The following is a 10,316-nucleotide window of genomic DNA, read 5'->3' on the forward strand; positions in this document are numbered from 1 at the left end:
GGCTCCAGTATTTGTTAATTCCCTTCCTTTCCTTGGATTTTGCCTTCTCCTACATTAGGGCCATAGGGGAGAGGTTATTAAACAGAGAACAGCATTCACAAGAGAAGGGATTGTAAACTGTACCTCAGTCATTCGACCCCAACAGAAGCCTTTTTATTCCTTGAGGCGCTGCAGTTGGCACCCTGTGTACATTCTGTTATCCCACCCACCAGAGACCTGAAAAGGCTGAATCTGTGCCAGAACTCTTGGACAGCTCTATTCTCATTGAAGCGTTCGATCTTCAGTTCTTTCCGCAGTTGCTATCTTAGACACAGTTTGAGCAGCCCCTTTTACAAAGTGTCTTTTTAGCTACCTGGCCTTGCAAGCTGGAGCTCTCAGATACTCCTCGTGACAGGTAGTTTCACATAGCTGAGAGGGCCCTTCAGAGAGAAAGAAAGAGGGTTTGCGGTCTTTGTTTTACACTTGAGCTTTCCCCCCACTCCGCTTTTGTTGGGATTAAAGCTTTAACATAGCCACCTTGATTTCTGGGTTTTGCAGCTTGGGAAAGGAATTTCATGTATTCTAGCATAAGATATTTATTTGAAAAAGCTTGGTCCTTGGTACACAGGGAGCTTGCATTGCTCTTCCCTACAGAAGGCCACATCAGGTCTACTCTCTTGGGCAGGTCTTGTCGGTAGACACCACAGATGAAACCATGCCGTCTTGACATAACGTCAGGATTACCTGCCTAGAGAGGGTTGCCGGCAGCCTGCTACCTCACTGATTTACTCTGGGAACAATGTAAATTTTTTTTCTTTTCTGGGGTCCAGGGAGACTAATTGTGTGGTAGACAATAGGAAAGGTAAATCCTCAGAAACTTACAAACAGAATTTGCTTTAACAGTAGTTAAGTGTCTCCTAGGATGCTTTGCCCCTTCTTCCTAATAAAAGTAAGCTCAGATTTCTGCCATAGCCAGTTGGACTTTGGGTGTCTCTGCAACTTGTATACTGTACTGCCTCTGGAAATGTCTGACTGCCCCTGCCCCAACCAGGCCTGTAAATAGACTGAGCCAGGCCCTATTAGGGCCAGCTCTCTTCAGGAACCCTGTTCTATTTTCAGGGAGAAGTCATTTTTCCTTTCACCTCCGTTAGAATCTGCCCTAGCCTTTCTGCTCCTGCCTTAGGAGCTGGGACACAGAGGAGAGCTAGAATGTCCTGTATCTAGCTAGCAACCCCATGGGCCTATCCAAAAGCAGCAGGGAGAGGCCATCTACAGGAAATGCAAATGCCAAGAGTGCATGTAAAGCTTATGAACCGTAAAAGACTTTACCAGTACACCTTATTCTCCAGTTATTTGTGTGGTTAGGTATTTCCAGGTTTTATTTCCCCTCGTGGCCCATGTATCTGTGCTGACTGAAACAGAATTTTAGCCATAGTAACAGGGGCAAATTGTTGCTGTAGATATATTTTCAACCAACATCCTGCTAATTAAATTGCTTATCTATCTAAACTTGGGCCTCTGCTACTCATATCCAATGTCCCTGGTATCTTCCTTGAGTGAGTTGCCTTGTATTCCATGACCTTGTTTTTGTGTTCATTGCAGTGTGAGTGACTGCCTCATGTTGTGTTGATGCCAGTCTGCCATGCTAGCCTGTCTACCAGGGCCAGGTGACCTGTCCTTTCAGCTTCTTCCTCACACGCAGATGAACACTGGACTTCAGAAATGTAAGTAATCTGGATCCCGGAGTAGGAAGTAATCCTTATTTTGTCCCTACATTTGAGTAATCCCAGGGGAACATCAGGGGTATGTTGACTGTGAACTTTGGTACTTCCAAGATATTCTTCACAGACAGCAAGAAAGCAGCTACAAAACTTGTCCACAATGTGAACGCTTTTATAATCAGAGAGATCCTCTTAAATACTAGATTTCCCCAGTGTCTGTCATCTTAATTGTAATTGTTGCTGCTATCTGTTGAGCACCAAAGCCGTAAGGGGTTTTACAGGGATATATATATATATATATATATCACCTTTCAAAGGTGTTTCACTTTGAACCCCCATGAGGAATTGAATGAAAACTCACAGTCTTGATTACTTACTGTATCTTAGAAATAAACTATTGACCCTTTTCTGTTATTTTGGACTCTGAGCATTCTCTACTATGGAAACAGCTCCCTTTGACTTTGCTGTCTGCTGAGCCAGTGACCTCAGTTTACAAGTAAAGAAGCTTTCACCTACAGAAGGGATAGGGAGCTAGCTTTCTCAGTCTCTCTGGGTATACTCCTGCTAATAAACTTGCCCAAAAGATTGACCTTTTGAGAACTAAAAAAAAAGGAATCTAATAAAGTAAATTGTGCCCAACGTGGGGCTTGAACTCATGACCCTAAGATCTAGGAGATCAAGGGTCACATGGTCCACTGACTGAGCTAGCCAGGTGCCCCAGATTCCTGTCTTAAACTGGCTGGAATTGGAGCGTTAGGCCTCATATCTTCCCAGTTTCCTGGCTTCTGTCCCTGCACTACAATGATGTGCAAGGAAAAGATTCTATTCCTAGCTCATTACCATGTACAGTGTCTTCAAGTATAAAAATGGCCCTAAATTTGGGATAGACCTTCCTTTCAGAGCAAAAGGGGAAATCACTGAGGCTTAGGCTTACCCTTTAATAGAAAAGGTGCTTCAGCACTTTACCCAAATCCTTTATGGCAGGGGTTGGTAAACTTCTCCCGTAAAGGGCCAGATAAGCAAATTATTTTAGGCTTTGGGATCCCTGTTGCATCTACTGTTGCAGGGCAAAGGCAGCTATAGACAACATGTAAACAAATGAGTGTGGCTGTGTCCTGATGAAACTTTTTACAAAAACACAGCAGCTATATTTTATATTTTGGCCCACAGGCAGTAGTTTGCTGAACCCTGCTCGGGGAGATCATCTTCAGAAGTTAAAAGTGGTCTAGCCTCTTGACTTCATTTCTTTGAAGGAGAATAAGACCCAGAGCCTGATGAATTCTGGGATTTGGCCAACGATTCCAATTCCTGTAATGACAAGCTAAAACTAACAGTCTTCCTCCTGTAGCTGCCTGACCCAATAGGCAAGCTATGCTATGCTGTACCAGCTTTCCTCCCCATCTTTCTCTCAATAAATGATATTTGGGTGATAAAGTTGTCTGTGTTCCCTGGCCACTGAAATCTGCATGCTAACTGCATTTTGATTGCTTCTGGGGTTCCAGGGACACAACTGGATAAGGGAGTTTACTTAGAAGCATGACAGAGTAGCTCGCTGACCTTGCTTCTAAGTTCCTTCGTGTACTCAAACAGCTTTACCCAGAGATGGAGTATCAAGGGTGAGCCATTTGTGAAGAAAGGCAAATAGGCAGCTTTATCTTGGGTGCTGACTTCGGATCTACACTCCTTCCCAAAGCAGCCTCAAAGTATCCTCTGCCAACCACTGTCCTCAAATTTGTATTCAAGAATTGCAGTAACCTTCCCTGGTTTCAGGCTTGTCTGGGGAATAGCGTATTGGAATCCCTTTGTCTCACTTGATTACTATCCTTAACTACACACAAGCCTTTGCAGAGAAGAAAACCTGTTTTAAGTTGACTTGCTTTCTTTTCACCTCTCCCAAAATGTAGAAGAAAACAAATTCTGCCATATGACTTAGAGCCGTTAGCATTGAGCGTTTAAGGTGAGATGGAGCATCAACTCTACCCTTTTGGAGCCGGCACCAAGACCCACTCAAAGCCCAGGCTTCTTAGCATAGAGACCTGAGAACCAGTTTTGTAGTTGTGCTCTTCTTTCCCTGCCCCTCATCCTCAGGAGGGTCTTACAAAGTTGTTAGACACACAGAGCTTGGTATTGGGTGGGGAGGGCACAGGGATGGGGCACAGATGTTTATAGATTATTGTGCTTTATATTGTAAGAGCTCAAGGCAGGAGAGACGGGACATGTGGCTTCTTGGCCAGCTCTGTAAGTCACCTGGCTAATTGCCTTCCTCAGGCTAAACCCACCACATGTATAGAATCACAGAATTGGTCCCTTCCGACTCCAACATTTTCTCACCTCCCCTTCCTTTTCTGTGTGTGTAGGAGAATGTAACGCATTTCTCATCCTGCCATGGGGTAGTCTGGATTAAGGAACATCTTGGCTTTGGTAGTTCTTGCATTTGATACAGGACCACAGTTGGGGTTAGGTAGATACCCTTCTAGAGCTTTTATAGGTTTTATATTCCACACTGTCACTTGCTTTGAGAGTTCTCAGCTGTTTTGGAACTTTACTTGGCAAAATTTCCTCTGACCCATCTTTTCCCAATTCACCAGAAAATGTGTTTTTGGACACCGCCCCCCCGCCCGCCATTAACCCCAAGCCTCTGCTTCTCCTTCCCCAGCTCACTATCAGGTATATCGTAATATTTCTGGTTGAATGGCTGAAATGACCAAAGGTTCTTGGTCCTCAAATAATCTTTTAGACAACAACTTTGACCTCCTTCATTGTAGAGTAACAGGGCCTGAGACAAACATCAGAATCACCCACTTTCACTACTACTTTCTGTGCCTGTCCGCCCCCTAGTGGAAGGTCCTGGAAATGGTGCATTGACCCAGTAACTGGATAAACCCATAGAAATCTCAGAAATTAGTTAATATTTGTTGAGTGCTTATTGTATGCCAGGCAGTATTTTGAGTATTGTTATCTTTGTTCTCATTCGTTCCTCAGTGATTCCATATGAGAGACTCTCATCTTTCTTTTGAGGAGAAGGAATAGAGTAGCACTTGCCAGTGTCACATTCCTGTTCAACTGGGCTAGAAGTCATACTCGGGTCAGACTCCAGAGCCAGTGTTTGAAACACACTGCCTGGGCATCTCCCACCTATTGATAGTTTCCTGCCGCATATGGTACTTGCATCTTCTGACCTTCAAAATAAAACAAACAGGGAGGTCCCTGTGGGGAAGCTGGGATTCAGGGAGATTGCCCACTCTCCCCCAATCCCTGGCATAGACAGCAGTGCTTTCTGCTGCATTTAACTCCCAGACTCAAGACCAGCGGGCTTTCTTGGTCAGGTTACTTTTTCCTGTCTATGCACACACTCAACCAAACCTACTATCTTTGAATAATAACTTTCAATAGTCATGGTTCCTGTTCTCAGACCTTCTTCCTATTCATTGAATCTCTTGATCTTAGTGGTTCTATGAGGTACACCAGCAGGTATCATCCCTGTTTATAAATGAAGAGTGACTGGGGTGCCTCAGTCAGTTAAGCATCTGACTTTGGCTCAAGCCATGATCTCGTGGTTCGTGAGTTTGAGCCCTGCATTGGGCTCTGTGCGGACAGCTCAGAGCCTGGAGCCTGCTTCCGATTCTGTGTCTCCCTCTCTCTCTGCTGCCCTTCCCCTGCTGTTTCTCTCTCTCTCTCTCAAAAATAGATGAACATTTAAAAAAAAAATCTTCAGAAATAGGGGTGCCTGGGTGGCTCAGTCAGTTAAGCATCCGACTTTGGTCATGATCTCATCGTTCGTGATTTCGAGCCCTGCGTCAGGCTCTGTGCTGACAGCTTGGAGCCTGGAGCCTGCTTCGGATTCTGTGTCCCCTTCTCTCTGCCCCTACCCAGCTCATGCTTACACTCTATCTCTGTCAAAAATAAATACTTAATAAAAAAATTTTTTTTAATCTTCAGAAATAAAAATGATATTATGAGCAATTATATGCCTATAAAATGGGTGATCTAGAAGAAATGGACAGATTCCTAGAAACATATACACTACCAAAACTGAAACAGGAAGAAATAGAAAATTTGAACAGACCCTTAACCAGTAAAGAAATCGAATTAGTAATCAAAAAATCTCCCAAAAAAACAAGAGTCCAGGGCCAGATGGCTTTCCAGGAAATTCTACTGAACATGTAAGGAAGAGTTAACACCTAGTCTCTTGAAGCTGTTCCAAAAAATGGAAATGGAAGGAAACTTCCAAACTCTTTCTGTGAAGCCAGCATTACCTTGATTCCAAAACCAGACAGAGACCCCCCCCCTAAAAAGGGGAACTATAGACCAGTTTCCCTGATGAACATGGATGCAAAAATCCTCAACAAGATATTAGCCAACTGGATCCAACAATACATTAAAAAAATTATTTACCATGACCAAGTGGGATTTATACCTGGGATACAGGGTTGGTTCAATATCCGCAGAACAATTAACGTGATTCATCACATCAATAAAAGAAAGGACAAGAACCATATGATCCTCTCAATAGATGCAGAGAAAGCATTTGACAAAATACAGCATCCTTTCTTGATAAAAACCCTCAAGAAAGTAGGGATAGAAGGATCATACCTTGAGATCATTAAAAGCCATGTACAAAAGACCCAACACTAATATTCTCAATGGGGAAAAACTGAGAGCTTTCCCCCTAACATCAGGAGCAAGACAGGGATGTCCACTCTTGCCACTGTTATTCAACATAGTATTGGAAGTCTTACCCTCTGCAATCAGGCAACACAAAGAACTAAAAGGCATCCAAATCAGCCAGGAGGAGGTCAAACTTTCACTCTTCACAGATGACATGATACTCTGTATGGAAAACCCAAAAGATTCCACCAAAAAAACTGCTAGAACTGATCCATGAATTCAGCAAAGTTGCAGGATATAAAATCAATGCACAGAAATTGGTTGCATTCCTATACACCAACAATGAAGCAATAGAGAAATCAAGGAATCGATCCCGTTTACAATTGCAATAAAAACCATAAAATACCTAGGAATAAATCTAACCAAATAGGTGAAAAATCTATACACTGAAAACTATAGAAAGCTTATGAAAGAAGTTGAAGACACACACACACACACACACGAAAAATATTCCATGCTCCTGGATAGGAAGAATAAATATTGTTAAAATGTCAATACTACCCAAAGCAATCTACACATTCTTTTTTTTTTTTTTTTTTTTTAATTTTTTTTTTTTTTTAGCATTTATTTATTTTTGAGACAGAGACAGAGCATGAATGAGGGAGGGTCAGAAAGAGGGAGACACAGAATCTGAAACAGGCTCCAGGCTCTGAGCTGTCAGCACAGAGCCCACCCGACGCGGGGCTCGAACTCACGGTCTGAGAGATCATGACCTGAGCCGAAGTCGGCCACTTAACCAACTGAGCCACCCAGGCGCCCCAAGCAATCTACACATTCAATGCAATCCCTATCAAAATGATACCAGCATTCTTCACAGAGCTAGAAAAACCATTCTACAATTTGTATGGAACCAGAAAAGACCCCAAATAGCCAAAGCAATCTTGAAAAAGAAAACCAAAGCAGGGAGGCATCACAGTCCCAGACTTCAAGCTGTACTACAAAGCTGTAACCATCAAGACAGTATGGTACTGGCACAAGAACAGACACTCAGATCAATGGAACAGAATAGAGAACCCAGAAATTGACCCACAAACGTATGGCCAACTAATCTTTGACAAAGCAGGAAAGAATACCCAATAGAATAAAGACAGTCTCTTCAGCAAGCAGTGCTGGGAAAACTGGACAGCGACATGCAGAAGAATGAACCTGGACCCTTCTTACACCATACACAAAAATAAACTCAAAATGGATGAAAGACCTCAATGTAAGACAGGAAGCCACCAAAATCCTCGAGGAGAAAGCAGGCAAAAACCTTTGATCTTGGCAACTTCTTACTCAACACGTCTCCGGAGGCAAGGGAAACAAAAGCAAAAATGAACTATCGGGACCTCATCAAAATAAAAATCTTCTGCACAGCAAAAGAAACAGTCAGCAAAACTAAAAGGCAACCAACAGAATGGGAGAAGATATTTGCAAACAATGTATCAGATAAAGGGTTTGTATCCAGAATCTATAAAGAACTTCTCAAACTCAGGGGCGCCTGGGTGGCTCAGTCAGTTGACTGCCCGACTTTGGCTCAGGTCATGATCTCGCTGTCCATGGATTCGAGCCCCACATTGGGCTCTGTGCTGACAGCTCAGAGCCTGGAGCCTGTTTCAGATTCTGTGTCTCCCTTGCTCTCTGACCCTCAACCCACTCATGCTCTGCCTCTGTCTCTCTCTCAAAAATAAATAAACATTGAAAAAAAATAACTTTAAAAAAAAAAAAAACTTATCAAACTCAACACCCAAAACAGAAATAATCCAGTGAAGAAATGGGCAAAAGACATGCACAGACACTTCTTCAAGGAAGACATCCAGATGGCTAACAGACACATGAAAAAATGCTCAACATCACTTATCAGGGAAATACAAATCAAAACCACAATGAGATACCACCTCACACCTGTCAGAATGGCTAACATTAACAAGTCAGGCAACAACAGATGTTGGTGAGGATGCGGAGAAAGAGGATCTCTTTTGTATTGCTGGTGGGAATGCAAACTCTGGGGCAGCCACTCTGGAAAACAGTATGGAGGTGCCTCAAAAAACTAAAAATAGAACTACCCTACGACCCAGCAATTGCACTACTAGGCATTTATCCACGGGATACAGGCGTGCTGTTTCGAAGGGACACATGCCCCCCCCCCCCCATGTTTATAGCAGCACTATCAACAATAGCCAAAGTATGGAAAGAGCCCAAATGTCCATCAGTGGATGAAGGGATAAAGATGTGGTACACACACACACACACACACACACACACACACAATGGAGTATTAGTTGGCAATCAAAAAGAATGAAGTCTTGCCATTTGCAACTATGTGGTTGGAACTAGAGGATATTATGCTAAGCAAAATTAGAGACAAGTATCATATGACTTCACTCATATGAGGACTTTAAGACACAGAACAGATGAACCTAAGGGAAAGGAAACAAAAATATAAAAACAGGGAGGGGGACAAAACATAAGACTTTTAAATATGGAGCACAGAGGGTTACTGGAGAGTTGTGGGAGGGGGGATGGGCTAAATGGGGAAGGGGCATTAAGGAATCTACTCCTGAAATCATTGTTGCACTATATGCCAACTAATTTATATGTAAACTTAAATTTTTTTTTTTTTTAATCTATAAATGAAGAGTCACTGAGACAGACCCTGAGTAGTCAGATAATAAAGCCAGTACTTGAATCCGGATCTCTCTAACTTTGTTCTAACCACAGATTCCCTATTCTCTACCCTGCCTTATTCCCCGTTGATGACACCTTTGGTACCAGCTATTTAAATAAGTTGCTTACAGGGGCACCCTGGCTGACGTAGTTGGTAGAGCATGTGATTCTTGATATTGGAGTTGTGAGTTTGAGCCCCACTTGGGCAAAGAGCTTACTTTAAAAAATAATAAATAAGTTGCTTACAAAGCCATGGTATTTGTGTTAGCTGTACCCTTAATTAAGGGAAGATGTTACAGAAGAAAGCAAGCTTCCAGGGTGCCCTTGTGGGACTGAGATAAGAAAGTGTTTAGAAAAGAAAAAAAAAAAGTTTTCTTAAGTGCTAAGCTCAAGTCTGGTACATGAGGTAGGTGGTGCTGGATTCCAAGAATGTAGCCAGTTTTTTTGTGTCCAATATACTTATCTCATCCTTGAGATTCTTCCTTAACGAAGATACTGTAGGGCACCTGTGTGGTTCAGTCAATTAAGCATCTGACTTTGGTTCAGGACATGATCTCAGTTTGTGAGTTTGAGCCCCGCTTCTCTGTCTCTCCCTCTCCCTTTCTCTCTGCCCCTCATGGGATTTGCGTGCGCTCTCATGCTCTCTCTCAAAACAAAGATACTGTAGCCTGTATCCACCCTTCCCACCCTTATTTCCTTTTGATTCTGATTCCTTTATCTGACTACTGTCATCACCATGGTCAACATCAGCAGAAACAGGGAAAAGAGAACTAAAAGAGAACCAATCCGGTGTAAGTGTCCCATTCCATACTCCTGAATCAGGCCAAGCTACCTTCTGCCTCTGCTAGGAGAAAGAAAACACCCTGAGAGTTGGTACTGACTTGGAACAAAGGAACTCTATTGTTCAGTAAGCCAGTATACCTCTCTCACACACCTGGTCTTCAAGGAGAAAAACCTACCACTGTGGAGGAAAGCCCAGAGGCAGACCTGTATTACCTGTCTGAAGTAAAACCCAGCAGCTGTTGACTGCCCATTACTCAGCTGAGCCCAGAGTTGTTCAGTTGATTTTGACCAGACACCCGAGTGCAGCGGCTGACCTAGGCAGCTTCTAATGGAATTCTGGTGTCTCAAGGGACTATGTCTCAGTGATCCCAGACTTCTGGTATTTTCTTGTCCAGGAGAATGTAACAAGGGTCAGAAAAAGGCCCTACTTAATGGAGACTGAAGCCCATTGAGGGTCAGTGGCTTGTAAGAAGCAGCGGAACTGTCAGGGCTTTGATTCTGCTCACCAGCTAGTAATAC

The 10,316-nt window shown here is 43.1% G+C and overlaps 1 protein-coding gene across 3 annotated transcripts in view; it reads left to right on the forward strand.

Moving 5' to 3' along the window:
• The window catches only part of FAM222B (family with sequence similarity 222 member B), a 75,929-nt gene that overhangs the window by 59,931 nt on the left and 5,682 nt on the right, over positions 1-10,316 (forward strand). For 2 of the 3 annotated variants that reach the window (XM_019423744.2, XM_019423745.2), the window contains exon 2: positions 1,582-1,703. In XM_019423744.2, the coding sequence (XP_019279289.1) occupies positions 1,622-1,703 (82 nt within the window). In that variant the 5' untranslated portion in view covers positions 1,582-1,621. Of the gene's footprint in view, positions 1-1,581; positions 1,704-10,316 lie in introns of those variants that run through there. The other variant, XM_019423746.2, reaches the window with a different exon arrangement.

This window comes from Panthera pardus, unplaced genomic scaffold (assembly GCF_024362965.1).
Source record: "Panthera pardus isolate Hobbes unplaced genomic scaffold, ASM2436296v1 HiC_scaffold_3, whole genome shotgun sequence".
Classification (NCBI taxonomy): Eukaryota; Metazoa; Chordata; class Mammalia; order Carnivora; family Felidae; genus Panthera; species Panthera pardus.